Genomic DNA, 17,526 nt, shown 5'->3' on the forward strand with positions numbered 1-17,526 from the left:
TATTATATAACTGATATTAAAATAAAATTAGAGTGTTGATCTCTGAAGCAGAAAGGTCAGAATTCAACCCATGAAATCCTGGTAGGTAAAGCTTCTACAGCTATGTTTATGTTTCTAGTGGTGTTTGCTATGCAGATTCTTTTTGTTTAGTCTCTAACATAAAAGAAATGTATTCAAATATTAGTGTTATGTAGTTCCTTTTCTTTCTGATCTAGGAATTCTTAGGAGTTGAAAAGTTCAGAAGGGGTGTGTTTTATTGTTTGACATGCATCATTGTGTGTTAGGAGTTAGTTTTGTTATACACACTGTCTTCATGGGAGGCCAAGAGCATGGATCTGATTTTTCTTCTCATTTAAACTCAGTGTCAGAGAGTTAGTAACCAAGTATCATTTGACATGTGATTTAGTAGAAATATCAAAATATATATTTTTTAAGAGTACAATTATGTTTAAACTTGTGATAAAAAAAATCAAAATTTAGAACAGATGCAAAACCAAAGGTTAGCTATTGAGGAACCGTTTAATTCATAGTAAGATATAGGTTTTTGAAATAACTTTACCTCATATTAGATAAACATTTTCCCTTAACAGTTATGATTAAAGAAGAGAATAGGTTTAGTTTTTTGTTTTAATTTTACCCAGTTATTTAATTAATATTAACATGTAAGTAAACTACATTTAGAGAAAAGTAACTTATATTTTCATTTCGTTGTGGCAAAATTTTTCTCATTCCTTTATCTGTCACAGGAGTCATTACTTTGTGAGACACTCTACCTGAGTGAATAGAGCACTGGCTTAAGTCAAGATATATAGTATTAGATTCCAAGTCAGAGGCCCTGAATTCTATTCTCGACTCTAACATATACCTGACTTTGTCAGGTTCTTTTATTTCCCTGTGTATCTCCCCTTTACCCTCTTAAATTCGAATCAATTTTTCTGCTAGCTTACCTAATGGAGATGTTGAGAGGGCTCATGAAAGAAACCTAATAACCTTACTTGATGAGAGAAAGGAAAAGGATATTTGAGGGAGATCTTATAGCAAGAGTAGTAATTGGGAAAAGAGGACAAAGAAGTTAAATGGTAGAAAAGCAAAAGGAAAATGAACATGAAACAAATTAGAAATAATACAAGGTAGATACTAACATCGATGGCCTTTTTATCCTTCAAAATATGTAGTGTTGGTAGCTTTTAAATATTTAAATCATGTTTCTGAAATCCAACCAAAACAAAATGTGTACCACCTGTTCTACACATACTGTCTTGCTGATGTGTGAGATCAGTTAAGACTCTGCACGAAGACTATTACATCATTTGTTACCTTCACCTGGTGAGTGTGGACTTGGAATGAGAAACTAAAATCTTTCTTAAAGCGATATTTTTATGTTGCCTTTTTAGTAAAGGGGAAGAGAGTAGAAAATATATTTTTTCTAAATGTAATCAAGATAGAGTTATACTATTCTAAAGCATTTATGAGCTCCTTGTAGGTCAGTGTTTTCCAAACAAAACCTATTTTCTAGAAGAAGCTCAATAAATGGTTATAACTAGGTTAAGTTGAATGAGAAATTGGAAAAGGAGTTAGATTTTAAAAAGAAAAATGTTGCTATTAACCTTTAAGTAAATGTTAAAAATTGACAGTATACCTTAATATAATGATGAGAAAGTATATCAAAGAAATGGTGCAAAAATTATAGTTGGGAATTTTAAGTCGAAAAATTTCAGGGAGGAATAGAATTTTGTTGAGGTTTATTCAATTAAGAAATCACCAGTTAAGAAAATTAAGAGGAAATTGCTCAAAAATATTTAAAGGGATAATATAGAAAAGGCTGATGGCAAAGGGACTTGATTTATAAACTTGAATGACAGTCCTAAGGATCAGAGACAGGTATATAAAGAAAGACTATATAGGTTATAACTAGTAGTATGAAGACATGACAAGGTAGCAGTATAATGGGAAAGAAAGCTTAGTATATTACTTTTAGTAATATTGTGTTAGTAATTATTTTAATATAATGTACATTGGTGATGCCCCATTTATAGACCATTAGTTGTGAGGTAGATAAATTTCATTTTTTTGTTAGTAATATATAATTAAAGGGACGAAAACTCTTAGAAAAATTTTTATGGATGCCATCTTTATGATTGTCTTCTTCAGAAAGCTAAGTTACTTTAAAAAATTAAAATGAAATCATGTCGTTAATGTATGATTGGGTAAACAGGTATCATTTTGTTGTCCCAACACCACAGTGAAATCTTCTGTGCTTTGACAGCATTTTGTTTATGCATCTATTAAAGTACTTACTAAATTATGTTGTGGTAATTTATGTTTCGTGTCCATGTCCTGGAATGACTTTCTTGTTTTTATATCTCTAGCATCTGGCACAGTTCCTGGCATTTTGGAGACATGCTTGCTGTATTTATTTAATGAATAAATTAATGGATAAAATGAATATGGCCAATTATACCAATATTAACGCGTTTAAATAATACTACTACTTGAAAAAGCAAGTCACACAACTAGGAAATAATAGTTTAAAAGATTTTTTTCATATCATATAACAAACTCCAAATTAAAGTAGAATAATTCTATCAAGTTGGGTGGGATTTCTTTCTGTGACTTTTTCTTTTAAATAGATGAATAAAATGTTTTTTAAAATAGTATATATCCTACCATACAAGGTAAATGCTACTCATGTTATTTTCATTTCTACTTTGGTTTTAGGCCTACTGAACTAGATGCACTGGTATTTGGCCATCTGTACACCATTCTTACCACACAATTGACCAGTGATGAACTTTCTGAGAAGGTGAAAAACTATAGCAACCTCCTTGCTTTCTGTAGAAGAATTGAACAGCACTATTTTGAAGATCGTGGTAAAGGCAGCTTATCTATCAGACTGTCTTAGAATTATGTGTTAATTTAGTTTTTAGTGAACAAAATTTAACTTTGGAAATATATGTTACTTGAACAATATGATAATGGTATCAGAATTTTAAAACCAAAACACTGCTTTTTGAAACCTCAAGACATATTATGTATTCTGTACATGTACTTTATACTGTTATTTGTGTACACCTTAAAATAATTCTGAATGACTTGATTTGATATGTTGTACTCTATATTTTGAAATTTTTGTTTTTTTGAAACGTGTATGCATATAAAAATAAACCTTAAACAACTGTATGGTTGGTGTATTTACTTGATCTTTCTGAAAGCCTGTCTCTTGAGCTTTATACATGGAATTCTTTTCTAAGGCAAATAATTCGTGTTCCATACTCCCAAGATTACTTTGCTAGATACATAGTGAACATGGTTATAGGAAAATTGTTCCTAACAAATATGCTCTTAGAAGATGTGAATGATTACAAAGTGATTAAATCTTGGAACAGATTATCGTTTAAGAGCATTCTTCATATCTAAACTTAATTGAATTTAAAAACATTTCAGCAGAGCAGCTATAATTTACATTTGATAAAGGGATAGTTTCAAGGACTTTATTATTTTGATACTTTTTAATTTGAGACAAGAATGTTTTACTAATGCTTTTTTATTCCTTTTGTGGGGAAGATAGGACAGTTTTCACAGAAGTATCAACAAGCATTTATATATAAGCACTAAGGATTACATATTGTGTCCCTTTCAAATTTTCTATTTTATATAAAACCAGGGAGGGATAGTAAAAAAGAGACAGATGTAAAAATCATTTCCTGAAAATGTCTAGAATAGTACTTTTATATTTTCTTTTTATATACAGGTATTTTAAATTCATTTAATCCTTACAAAAATACTGAAAATTTTCCCCAGATTATCCCCAGTTCACAGAAGAGGCAGTAGAGACACAGAAAGGGTAATACCTTGCTTACTAAGGTCATAGAGTTAGTAGTATGTGATAGAGTTGGAATTCAAACCCAGGTGGTCTGGCATCTGTTTGGCTTTTAAGGAACACTGCACTTTTTTTTTAAAGAGTATAGATTTTTACCACATAAAGGGTATATTAGATTCTCCTTAGTCTAAATCCCACACAAACTTTGGATACTCTCTTTGGACTACAGTGGTATTTATTATAGCTTTCCTGAATTTTGTAATGTGTATTATTATTAAAATAAAAAATAATAAGTTACCTGTGTTGCACAGTTTTTAAGATCGGGTTTATTTTTGATATATATTTTATATGTATATGCTTTTTGAAAAATATATAACCATAACATTCATTTAATTGAACAAGTACCATTTGTACCTCAGTATATAAAATCTAGACTTTTTTCTTTGATTATTTTTTGGATATAAAGATATTACAGCAACATGGGTTGTGATATTTTAATCTTAATTATTATAGTACAACAGTTTATATTCTTACCTTAATATGAGAAACTTTGGGAAATAGTGGCAGTTTATTTCAAGTTGAAATGTTTATTTAAGACTTACTGTTTATGAATCACTCTCAGGGAAGCTTAGTTTTTCTGTAGTGTTGAGTGAATGATTATCAAAAGAATGCATTAGAAAATAGAAATCTTGATATGATGACTCAGTTACCTGCTTTTATCTTTTAAATTTGGGTCCATAAAGCCAAGTCACAGTAGCTAAACATTTTCTCTGAAAAGCTAGTTTGCTGACCAAAGAGTTAAATGTTATTTTAACTGTCAAAATACGTGTGTACTGAATTTTAATATAAGTAACACGATCCTTTATTAAAATGAAAATTTAAATCATAAGTAGTGAGAAACTTTAAATAAAGTTACAGTCATTTCAGAACTTCTGACTGATGTGCATTATTGAGTTTAATATACCTTATCTTCTATGAAACCCTTTAGAAGTCCAACTTGTTACTTTTTGAGTTGAATATTGGATGATAGATATTGTATTAATTCAGTAGGTAGCCTAAATCCAGAAAAAGTAGAAATTGTAAAATGTCAATCAGAGAGATTCACTAATAATATGTCTTGATACTTTTTTGATGAACAGAATGAGTATTTTTCTTACTGTTATGTATGATTGTCATTTAATGAGAATGGGTAAAATGTAGCTGTACATTGAGAGATTTCCAATTACTACATTTCAAGTAAAATTTAATCTGATATAACTTTTTGAACTTACTTTAATTTTTTGTTTTAAAGTATTACATTCACTTGCTTCTTATAATTTGTCAATTTTATTCAGTCTTAAAAATAAAAGTTAAAGTGTACAGCTGAAACTTACTGGATTTCATTAACCAATGTCACTATAAAAAATAAATTAAAAAAATAAACAAAAAGTTTGGTTATGTCTAGCCAATATACAGTAAATATTTTCCTAATGTATTTTTAAGTTACTAAGAATTGGGATTGGATTTCTATCTTTCATTTAAAAAAATATTTTTATCAAATTATGGTAATTAAATTTGTGATAAGATTATAGCAGATTCCCCGAGATTTTCTACTTTGGTGATTCTGTTTTCTGTGAACATAAATAATTTTTCCAGTTCTTTCTAATGGGTATGCCTATTGCTTGTTGTTTTTTTGTTTTGCTCTATCGTACTGACTAGGACTTCCAGTACAATGTTGAACAGGAGTAGTGAAAATAGACATCTTTGCCTTATTCATGGTCTTAGGGGGAAAGTATACAGTCTTTCACCATTAAGTGTGATTGGATTAAGTATAGGTGGATTAAAATATTTTGCTAGGTATTTCTATTGCACTTGTTCTATTTTCTTTTTACTCTTTTGGATTAATTGAGTTTTTTTAATGAGGCGATTTTATTTTTACTATTGACTTATTTATAACTTTAAAATTTCTTAGAGTGGTTACTCAGAGTTTACTATATTTTCATATATATATCTTTAATCAGGGCCTATTTTCAAATAGTATATGCTACTTTACTCCCAGTTTATGGCTCATCTTTTCATTTTCTCAGTAGTGTCTTTGGAAGAGCTGAAATTTTTAATTTTGATGAAGTTCAGTTTATCAAGTCTGTCTTTTATGGATTATGCTTTTGTTCTCATATCTAAGAAATCTTTGCCTAATCCAAAGTCCTAAAGATTTTCTTCTGTTTCCTTTTAGTAGTGTTATTTTTTTAGCCCTTATGTCATTTGTCTGTGATCCGTATTGAATTGATTTTAATGTGTGGGGCGAGGTCAGAGTAAGTTCTTTGGCACTTTTTGTTCCATGTGAGAGAGAGGGGCGTAGAACCACATGGGGGTTTCATGCCTTTCTTGCGACTGCTGCCGTTCTCCTCTCCAAGGGACCACTCAAGTCACTTTCTCAGATTCCCAGTGTGTCTCCAGTTCATTTTTGGTGAACATCCTGTCCCTGGAGAAGAGCCTCTGAATGAGTGTGAATTCTTATTCTGTCTGTGGCCCCCAGGGTTTTAACAGTCTTTAGTTAGCTCACACTCAACTTTTAGAAATTAGTTAAAAATTTTAGCTAAGTTCTTGTTACCATTGTTAAGGTAGTGTCTGTTTCAGGTAAACAAGTGCTCACGTCCTTTTTCTCAACTTAGATGTTGGGTGAGTTGGCCCTGCAGCCTCAGCTATCTGCTAGGTTCAAGACCTGGAGTGAATTTGCGGATTGTCTGGTGTTCATTATTATTGTAAGGGTAGAAGCAACACTCCAGTTTTCTACATTCTAAAATGGGAAATCTGGAAATCTAGGTTACTTTTTGTTCTTGAGATAAATATTCATTTAGAATGAAAAGTGCCGAATTTTTAAGGAGGTTTTATTATGGAAAATTACAAACAAAAAGAAAATAACTCCATGTACCTATCTATGAACCACTACTACCTCGCTTTAACAGCTACCAGGTCAGGGCAGTTTATACCCACATTCTTTTTAAAGCACTTTGTTCAGTAATATATGCTGTAATAAGTTCTTACAGGTCTGCTTTTTAAGATGTAAAACATTTTTTCTTAATATTTTGTTATGTAGGTCATACCCACACCCAGGTTAAAAAATAGAACATTACTAGTATCTTAAAGTCCACTATGTCATTGGTCCCCAACCCCCGGGCCGTGGACTGGTACCTGTCCATGCCCTGTTAGGGACTGGGCTGCACAGCAGGACGTGAATGGCTGGTGAGCCAGTGAAGCTTCATCAGTATTTGCAGCCTCTCCCCAGCACTAGCATCACCACCTCAGCTCCACTTCAGATCATCAGGCGTTAGATTCTCATAGCACTGGTGCCAGAGAGGCTAGGGATCACTACTCTGTGTGACAGCATTTTAATCTAATTCCAGCTCCATAGCCCACCACTGGAGGTTACCACTATCCTGATTTTGGGTTAATCATTGCCATGATTTAACATTTTTATTTTTAATCTTTATGTAACTGGAATCACACTCTATGCATTTTTAAGTGTTTTGTTTCTTTCACACAGTATTTGAATTTTATCCATTTTGTTGCACCTAGCAGTGATTGATTAACTTTCGCTTGCATGGTATTTTTTTTTTTATATGGCAATACAACATTTTAATTCTCTGTTCTCTTGTTAGTAGACATTTTTATTGTGTCTGGAGTTTTGTGGGTGATTTGCCTATTCTTAGTGGTTTATGAGAGTTTTGTTGTATTATAGATATTAATGCCTACTTGGTTATGTGTTACAAATACCTCCTGGTTTGTGGTTTGTCTTTTCACTTTCTTTATGATGTTTTATAATGTAGAGAAATTCTTAATTTTTATATAGTCAAAGTGATGATCAATATTTTCCTTTATGATTTGAGCTTTTTGTGCCTTGTTTAGGACATCCTTCCCAATCCTTATAAGTTCAGTTTTACAGTCCCATCATTCATGGAACTCCAAAATAAGAAGATCTTATTTTCCATGGAAAATGACTCCTAAGCCCTTGTGGTTGGTTTATTTTCTGTATTTTTACCCACTGGGTGGACAGTTTTGGGATCCAATATGGTTATGGTAGATCTCAGAGTTATAGCACAGGTGACAGGAAACTAATCCCATTATGTGATGTTGAGCAACATATTTCTGTGTATTTTAGTGTTTCTCCTGTAAGTTTTTGCCTACTTTGCCAACTGAAGGGAGACCTTTGAAAAACAATGTCAAAAGTAATACCAGCAAAGAACACTTCGTGAAATTCCTAAGCACATTCAATTTACTTTTTGTTAAACTGCAGAAATTTTGACAAAAATGGCAAACTTACATCAGATATGTTGAGAAAGGTATTTTCAACTGCAGAGCACCCCTCTATAAAAGGAAAAAAAAGTTCTTCAAGTACTAGTTAGCATATAGAATTGTCCTACAAAGGACTAAGCTCTGCTCACCTGGCTCTTGTGTTCTATAGAGTATTTTGATGACAATTTATGATGACTTTATTAATAAACCTAAAATGTTAAAAAGCAAAACAAAAAGTCCCACTAGAATTTGCTCTAGATAGTTCGAGCAGGAAGAAATATTATAAGATATTAAATGGCTTATAGAATCTTTGAGAGTACTGAAGAACTGTTTTAGGTTGTACTTTCAGGAATGACTCCACAGAACTGGGTACCCAGTGAGGCTCCTGCCTCTTCTATGATCAGGAAGCTACAGGCTCCACAAGTGTCTCATCACTGCTGTGATCAAGAAGCCGCCGTGATGGGGATGCTCTTGCTGCGGCTGCAGCACTCTGATCAGGAATCAGATAATGCCTGCTGTAATATGCACTAGGAAAACAGATGCCCACAGCCTGCTTATCCTCACAAAGCTAATAACTAGATATCAGGACCACTGCCGATGCTGCTACAGAAAAAAACAGAGCCTTTATGACAATGCTTGCCAGAGAGACAGAAGAATTGCACCTTCCACCTCCCTTTTGCTTTTTGAATTTCACAAATGCAGCTGATTGAACCTAAATAACATCCAGAACTCTATTTGTAAAGGAGTCTGGAAAATGTAGGCTTTAACTTTCTAGCTTCTGCAGGAGAGGAAGGCACCCTAAAAGGATGATAGGGTGACACTGAACATCAGTCCACTGTATTCATCACCGTGGAAGTTATAATACTACTCCCCGACATTTTCTTATGCAAGTTTTGCCTCTCATATTCAAGTTCTTAATGTATTTGGAATATTTTCTTTTAAAATGGTGTGAAGTAGCCATTCAATTTCATTTTTTCTCAAATGGATAACTGATTTTCCTAGCACTGTTTATTGACCTTATTGACTGGTCTTTTTCCTGCTGATAGGAAATCTCGGATTCTATCAGATTGCTCATAGGATTGTTTGTTGGCTATCCTATTATATTCGTCTATTACATCAGCTATCCTATTTTGCATCAAAATCAAAATTTCTAAATTATAGTTTGTGTAAAGTTTTGATATCTGATAAGGCATGTCCCCCATCTTATTTTTTACTTTCAGGAATTGAAGTTAGACCTTTGCACTTACATGTAAATTTTAGAATCAATTTTTAAAGTTCCACCAAAACCAAAAAACTAGGATTTTTATTAGATTTACATAGAATTTCTGGATTATTTGGGGAAGAATTACTACCTTTACAAAACCGAGTCTTTATAAATGTGTCATGCTTCCAGATGTTTCCTTAATGTTCTTTAATAAAATTTTTCTCCATAGAGGTCTTGAACATCTTTTGTTGTTTTTTTGTTCCTATTTGCTCAACTCCTTCTATTTCAGCTATTTTAAATATTTAATTAAAATTTTAAATTGTTGATATTTTTGTTTCTTTTTCTTATATTGTGGCAATTAGCACTTCTAAGTTAATGTGAAATAAAAATGGAAGATCATTTTCATGTAGATTAATTAGATGGACATTGACATTTTAAAAATATTGTTTCCTCTTTTAAGACATAGTAAATCTCTCCAATTTAAAGATTTTCTTTTGTGTGCTTCACAAAAGTTTTACATTTTACTGCATATAGCCTGATTTTCCCTCCTCATTATAGGTCGCATTTTCCTGCTTCTTTGTGTACTTGGTAACTTTTGATTTGATGCAAGATATTGTGAATTTTATCTTTGGGGGAGCTGAATATTTTTGTGTTCCTAGGAAGATTCTTGAGTTTCGTTCTGAGATGTATACTTGGAAACAGTTTGATCCTTTTGGGCCTTATTTTTAAGTTTTGTTAGACATGAGAACAACAATTAGTCTAGGGCTAATTATTTTCTGAGACAATGCCCTTCTAGTACACTATTTAACATCTTATGAATTGTGAAATTTTAAAATCTCTTAATGGGATTAGGCACTACTCTCACCCTTGTATGATCCCTGAGTACTGCTCCCTGCTATCCTTTTAGGTGTTCTGGCTTCAACTTCAGATAGTTTCCCCATATATGTACACAGATCAGTATTCTATTGAATACTCAGGGGATACTGCAGACTTCTGGAGTTCTCTTTCCTCTCCACAACTCTGCCCTGAGAACTTTGGCTGCCTTTGTCTCCCTGGACTCTCCCCTCTACCTCCACAATTTAGGGAGTCTACCAGGCTCTGCTCGGGTTCCCCTTCTTTGTGCCCCGTCCTTGAAACTTTCAAGGCAGTGATATGAGGGCAATCACAGAATTCACTTTGTTTCTCATCTCTCAGGAATCACTGTCCTTTGTTGCATGATATTTAACATTGTGAAAACATTATTTCATGTTTTTGTTTGTATTTTTAGGTGTTTTAGTTTGGAAGGTAAATCTGGCCCTTAATTACTCTTGGCTGAAGCTGATATCCAAACAAGAATATACTTAATTTTTAAGATTTCTATTTATTTTTGTTTCACAGGTACAGTATTCTCTTAAGTCTCTGAAGATTTTTTTTTTAATGCCTACGGCACCTGGTCTTCCTAAGTGGTCTCCCATCCAAGTACTAACCAGGCCCGACCCTGCTTAGCTTCCGAGATCAGACAAGATCGGGCACGTTCAGGGTGGCATGGCCATAGCTGAAGGTTTTTTTTTTTAACATTCATCTTCAGTTGCATAATTCAGTTTTATTTTATTTTAGGATGTTAGTTTTTTTGTTGAGTTTGGGGCCTTTTTCTCATGGGGTGGTTTTCTTTGTATGTTTGACAGTTCTTGGTTGTCTGCTTATCTTCCTTTGCATTTGAGAACTGCTATTCATTTCTTTGTGGATGCTAGTTATATTACCTTATCTGATTCTTCTCATTTTCCATGATATGCTTCTAAATACAGTTTTGTGGCAGTATGGCTTGTGGGCGTATTGTCATCTTTGGGATTAGCTGTTACTTAAGTACTTCACCGTCTCTCTGATCCAAGATCTGTTCTCACTACATCATCCTAGAGCAAATACTGCTGTCGAGCACTTGCTTCTTAGCAAAAGCTGGAGATGGAGGAGAGAAAGCTTCATTAGCCTAGCTGCTTTCGATTTATTTTCCTTCTTAATCACTTGGATACCTAGGATTCCTTCCTGCCTTTATGTAAGGTGCCACTGGCTTGTGGCATTTCCTTGGACTCTTGCCATTTTTGTGATACTCTTGTGCTGCTACTTTGGAACTTTAGTTTCCTCCAAACTTCTTTCTATGTAGGTCTAGTGTCATTGGCATTATTTTTTAAATCGGGAGTTATTCAGAATTTCTGCCCCTCTGGAGGGCTCTTTTTCTTGTTTTCCACTGTTATTAGGATATACGCTTTTAAAAACATCTTTTCTGACAGTTTATGGGCTGTAGGGTAGGTGGAGATGTGGATACATGTTCAGTGTTTGAATAACGTTTCATTCTATAGAGATGTACTGGGAGTAATTTATCAGCCCTCATTAACATAGATTTAAGTCATTTACAATGTATATAAGTTATATTGCAATGAATATTCTTGAATACATATCTTTAAGTATTTATGTAAATATTTCTGAAGGGTAAATTCCTAATGGTGGAAATTTCCTGTCAAAGGCTATGTGCTTCTTGGTTTTGAGAAATTTTAAAAGTACATATTATCAAATTATCCTTCTAAAAAAAGTGTATTTACATTTGTCTAAACTCAGAGAGTGAATCACATGTAAACTATGGACTTTGAGTGATTACGACGTGTCAACGTGGGTTCATCAACTGTAACAAATGTACCCTTCTAGTGGGGGATGTTGATAACGGAGGGAGGCTGTGCATGTGTGAGATTGAGGAATATGTGGAAGTCTCTGTATTTTCCCTTCAATTTTGCTGTGAACCTAAACCAGTCTAAAAAATAAAGTTTTAATTTTTAAAAAGTGTATTTATTTAATAAAGTCATAGTGCTTGCAGCGCATGAGGTATTATTCTAAGCTCTTTACAGATATTAAATAATTTATTCTTCACAACAATCCAATCATGTAATATCCCTATTTTAGAGATGAGAAAACTAAGGAGGCACAGAGAGATTAAGAAATTTGTTCAAGGTCACATACTAAGTTTTCTATTTGTTTACAGCCTCATGAAATTTTCAACGTGAAACATTTAAATATTTGCTAATCCAAATGAAAAAATAGTATCTCATTACTCTTTGATTTTGTATCTAATTATATAAGTGAGGTTAAACATTTTCATAACTTTATTGGTTATTTGTAATCTCTGGTTTTGTCCATTGCCAATTGGATTGTTTCTTTTTCTTATTATGTGTGATCTTTGTATCATAGATAAATTAACCCATTGTTTTCATAGGTGTGGATATTTATCCTCAGCTTGCTATTTGCTTTTGACTTTTTTCTAGAATTAATTTTTTTAAGTATATTGAATTATATCATTGTTTTCCATTATGCTTTCTGATTTGTGTGCTGTTTGTGGTCTATCTGGAAATTATCTTGAGGCAATAAGAGAGTTAAGAATTTAGCTTTATTGTTTGTATATTTATTTATTATTATAGAAATGGCTAACCAGTTGTCTCAATACCATTTTCTGAATTCACTGATTAGAAATGCCATATTTATCATACTAAATTCCAATTTGAAAATTTTTCCATAAATATCACAGTAACTTTAGTTATTATAGTAAGTCATAGTATTTCTTGTTACATGTATTATCAGTTTTTAAATATTAAAATGCAGTAGAATATAATTAACAGTGAAATTGCATCAGGCATAATTTGGATTTCTTAGAATGAATTAAAAGCTATTCTAGCAAATTGTAATATTTCAGGATTATTTTTATGAAAGTCATAATTAGAAGGAAGAATTTTTATGCCAATTATTGGATATATCTAGTTGCTAGAATCTTAGGTACATATGTTTATATCATAATTATTAAACTTTATAAAGTTCTAAAATATAGTTTATTCGATTTACTCACATCCTATTTAAACACTAAAGATGTATAGTTTTCATTTTACCCTTCCCTACCTATTGACGAGGTTGTATTGGAGGAAAAAATATTATTGATTTTAATTTGAAAAACAATGTTTCTCCCTCCTGATTCCTACCTTCTTCCATTGTGATGGAAAAAGTCTATATACCTTAAAAAATAAACACTGTGTGTACTAAGTATTTTGAAGACTTCATAGATTAAGTTAATTTATACTGTTAGATCAGTGTCCTAAGTTTTGGTGTATTATATATTATATAATTCATTTGTGAGTTTAACACCCAAATATTTAATATATGTACTTTCAATGATTATTGAGTTGAAATTGTGTTCCTGAGGAGAGAGTATACTTAAATCTCTCTGCTTCCATATAACGTGTATTTTGTTAGTTTTGAACATGTAATCACTTCATTTTGGTTTAATCATCCATTCAAAAGAAAGACCATTCATAAACATAAAATTGTTTCTGGGGGATTAACTCCTTACTATTTTAACTTAGACCAGAAAAATGACTGATTTTATGGTGACTTTTTTTTTCTTTAAATCAAAAATGTTGGCTTACCGAGTGTAATGTAGTATACTTTCATCAATGTAATGTTTCATATCTATAAAACTAAAGAGAATTAAAAAGAAAACATTAAGGAGATTGCTATTTTTAGTTTTTTGTTGTATATATTTAATTTGAATTCCTGGTCCTACTTACTTTTTTTTCTGTTGGAAGAAGCAAGGTATGTCCTTAAGGGTATTATTGAGAAGATGGTTTAAAAAAATTTTTTTTCTATTTAAGTATGGTTGACATATAATATTATATTAGTTTCAAGTATAGGACAAACAAAGAAGCTGAAAGACAAGATGAAAATACCGTGAGGAAAAACATAAGAGCATCTCACGATTGACTATATACATGGAGTCTGAAAGTGAAAAGACAAAGCTAATAATACTCTTGTTTCATAGCTAGACTAATACTCTGAGAGTTAAGTTTTAATCAATTGTTTATGTTTACATCCCCCAAAGTGTTTATTTTCATTCAGCCCATAAACATCTTTAGTTTGCTAGGGATTATGCAAGGTAAGTTGTCTGAATAAAGATCTGTTTCCCAACCTCCCAACGACTTCAGGAGTTTTTTTTTTTTTTACTTGTTGAGCATATGGTAGACGCTCAACAAATTGTTATTGAGTAAATATTTGGAAATTAAACAGCACACTTCAAAATAACCCAAGGTCAAAGAAGAAATCACAAAGGAAATGAGAAAATATTTTCAATTTAGGAATAATGAAAATATACACAAGTTTGTGGGGTTTAACATTAGTGCCTAGAGAAAAAAAACTATGGCATTAAATGTTCATATTAGAAAAGGAAAAAAAGCTTACAATCAATTATCTCAGCTTCTACCCTTGGAATCCAGAGAAAGAAGAGCAATTAACCCCAGATAAGTTCTATGAAGGAAATAATAAAGAATGGTAATCAATAAAATAGTAAATGAAAAAACAATAGAGAAAATAAACCGAAATGGCATAGAAAACAGATATAATAGAGAAAATCAATAAAATCCTAGATAATTCAAAGGGGGAGTGGATATTCTTTTAGATAGATGGTTCTGGAAAAATTCAATATCAAATGGAAAAAAACATTCAAATCTTAACCTTTCAGAAAAACTAACTCAAAATGTATTATTGATCTAAATATAAAAATCAAAACTAAAACTTCTAGGAGAAAACACTGGAAAAAATCTTTGTGACCTTAGGATAGGCAAAAATTTTATAGATAGGATGGAGAAAGCACTTATGAAAAAAAAATTGCAAAATTGGACTTCATCAAAATTAAAAACTTCTCTTCTAAAGACACTTTATAAAATGAAAAGGCTTGCCACAGATTGGGATAAATTATTTGCAATAACATAGCTGATAAAATTATGTATCCAGAACAGATAAAGAACTCTTAGAAGTTAATAAAAAGACAACCCAGTTTAAAAAGTGAGCAAAAAACATTGTACAAGAGAAAAATATATAAATGGCCAATAAATACATGAAAAACAAGCTTAATGTCGTCAGTCACCAAGTAAATGTAATTAAACCACATGACATAGCACTACACATAATTACAATGGCCAAAACTGAAGTTTAAAATAGACCTTACCAAGTGCTGACAAAGATATGGAAGAATTGGCGTTCTTATACACTGCTGGTGGGAGCATGAATTGGTGCAAGCACTTGGGAAAAACGGCAGTTTCTTAAATACATTTACTACATGACTGAGCAAATCTACTTCTTAGTATTTGCCTTAAAGAAATAAAACCATGTCCATATAAAGATTTGTGCCTGAATGTTTATCAGCTTAATTTATAAAAGCTTAGAATTTGAAAAAATCTGAAAGTCTATAGATGAAGATTATGATATATTTAAACAATGGAATACTACTCAATAATAGAAGGGACAAACTACTTTTACTTGCAACAACCTGAATGAATCTCAAAACCTTTATGTATGCTGAAGCTAAGAGGCAAGAAGTGAAATATATATTCTATGTATGTATATATGAGATTCTAGAACAGGCAAAGTTAATCAATGATGACAGCAGATCAATGGTTGCCTGAGATATGGTGTTTTTTTTTTTTAAGTTGTGTGTTTTTTTTTTTTAGTGAATACAGAGGGGCACAAAAAACTTTTTGAGGGGAATGGAAAAGTTCTACGTTTTGATTTTGGTGTCATTTATAAGATGTATGCATTTGTTAAAATGAATCAAACTGCATTTTTTTCTATGTAAATTATACTTCGATAAAATTGGTTTAAAGAAATGGATTGGGCGATGCTTTCTGCTCTGAAATTTATATAAGATAGGGATTATTATTCTTCAAAGTTACTGGATTTGGGGGAGAAGTAGAGTTTTGACTACCAATTCAATTTATATTTTCGTCATTCATTTATTTAAGTTTTATATATCCTCTTAATTTAAAGAGCAAATCAGTGCTAAATCAGTAGTCTAGAATTTCAGTTTAAGATGCTTTTCTTTACTTTTTGTTAAGAATTATGACATATTTGGTTAATGAAGTAGGAATTTCTTATTTCATTCTTTTTCTTTCTCCCCTTCAAATCCTGGTTAAAATAATTTTTAAGAGTTATCCTGAGGTATACACTGAGTTATATGCCCCTCTTCTGTGTTTCCATATCACTTATAACATTGTGTAATTTTCAAGTGATCTTAATCCCATGACAGGCATTGCTTGTTTGGATTAAGGGCAGAGGTAAAATATTTTTTTAACTGAAGAAATTAATACTCAGATAATTTGTGATTCTTGATATATTTAGCCACATATCTCAATCCAAGTTATTTTCTTCAGCCCCACCCCTTGGTTAATATTATTTAACACCTCTCCATTTAGTCAGGGATCACAAACTCAATTCAGAAGTCAGGCATGTGATGAATAGAGTGAGCCAGACTAGATATTAAAACAGTAGGAATAGTGGGGGCTGTGCCAAACTGGAGAATGTATCCCTCAGCCTAAAGCATTAAAATAACATTAAAAAACAAAACAACTTGCCTGCCAAACAAATATGTATGAAGGTCACATTCAACTGGTTGACCACTATCATGAATCCATTGTGACTTGTGACTTAAAATATATTGTGCCATTTAAAGAAGTTTCTCAATTAGGAGGCAAGGAATATCCTGGGAAGCTCTTCAAATAATAAGTATTCCCCTTACCACCTACCTAATTGAGGAAACTGGTACATTAACTACCTTGGTACCTAGTGTTAAGTGATAATAATCAAGCTGATGGCACTATGTAGCTTTAGTTACTGGCCATTACTAACAGTTTTATTTTTGCCAGCAGAGAATGTTAAGTTTGCTATGGGCTTTAGCAAAACTACATTTGTGGATAATTCCATTATTAAAGAAATGACAAAAGATAACCATATGTCACTTTCAAATGACCCATATTCACAATGACTAGTACTTGGGTAAAATTCTATTTTCTCATTTATCTATCATTCATTCATCTATCCATTCAATAAATATTTAAATGTATGCAAAAAAGAGTGGTTTCTTTTCTCTAAAGATACTTAAAACTTAGTGTTGGGAGGGAGAAAATCTAGCACTGGTATTCAAATGGCGAATGTCACTGAGACAGGCTTAATGAAGCCGGTAGGATCAGCTGGACTGCTAGCAGACGCTTCATTTCCTGTGGATTTCTTTCCTCCCAAGCTGAGCAGAGCTTCAACAGTTCTCACAACAATTATCACCCACTTGTTCTGTAGGTCTCAAGTTTTCTTGCATTAGTCAGGTTGAAGGATTCGTGGTATTAATCACGACTGAAGTTGTTATTTATCACCTGCTGGGTGAGAAATAATAATTTTG

General features: G+C 32.1%; 1 protein-coding gene and 1 non-coding gene across 3 annotated transcripts in view; one reads left to right on the forward strand and one right to left on the reverse strand.

The window, feature by feature from the left end:
* The window catches only part of MTX2 (metaxin 2), a 59,398-nt gene extending 54,321 nt beyond the window's left edge, over nucleotides 1-5,077 (forward strand). For both annotated transcript variants that reach the window (XM_039855233.1, XM_039855235.1), the window contains one exon: nucleotides 2,719-5,077. In XM_039855233.1, the coding sequence (XP_039711167.1) occupies nucleotides 2,719-2,902 (184 nt within the window). In that variant the 3' untranslated portion in view covers nucleotides 2,903-5,077. The remainder of the gene's footprint in view (nucleotides 1-2,718) is intronic.
* A 5,636-nt stretch (nucleotides 5,078-10,713) lies between these two features.
* On the reverse strand, nucleotides 10,714-10,832 carry LOC120597354 (5S ribosomal RNA). The gene has a single exon (XR_005651372.1). It is a non-coding gene; the product is annotated as a 5S ribosomal RNA (ribosomal RNA).
* Between the last annotated feature and the right edge of the window lie 6,694 nt (nucleotides 10,833-17,526).

The sequence above is a fragment of the Pteropus medius genome, unplaced genomic scaffold, assembly GCF_902729225.1.
Source record: "Pteropus medius unplaced genomic scaffold, Ma_sr-lr_union100, whole genome shotgun sequence".
In the NCBI taxonomy this organism is placed as follows: Eukaryota; Metazoa; Chordata; class Mammalia; order Chiroptera; family Pteropodidae; genus Pteropus; species Pteropus medius.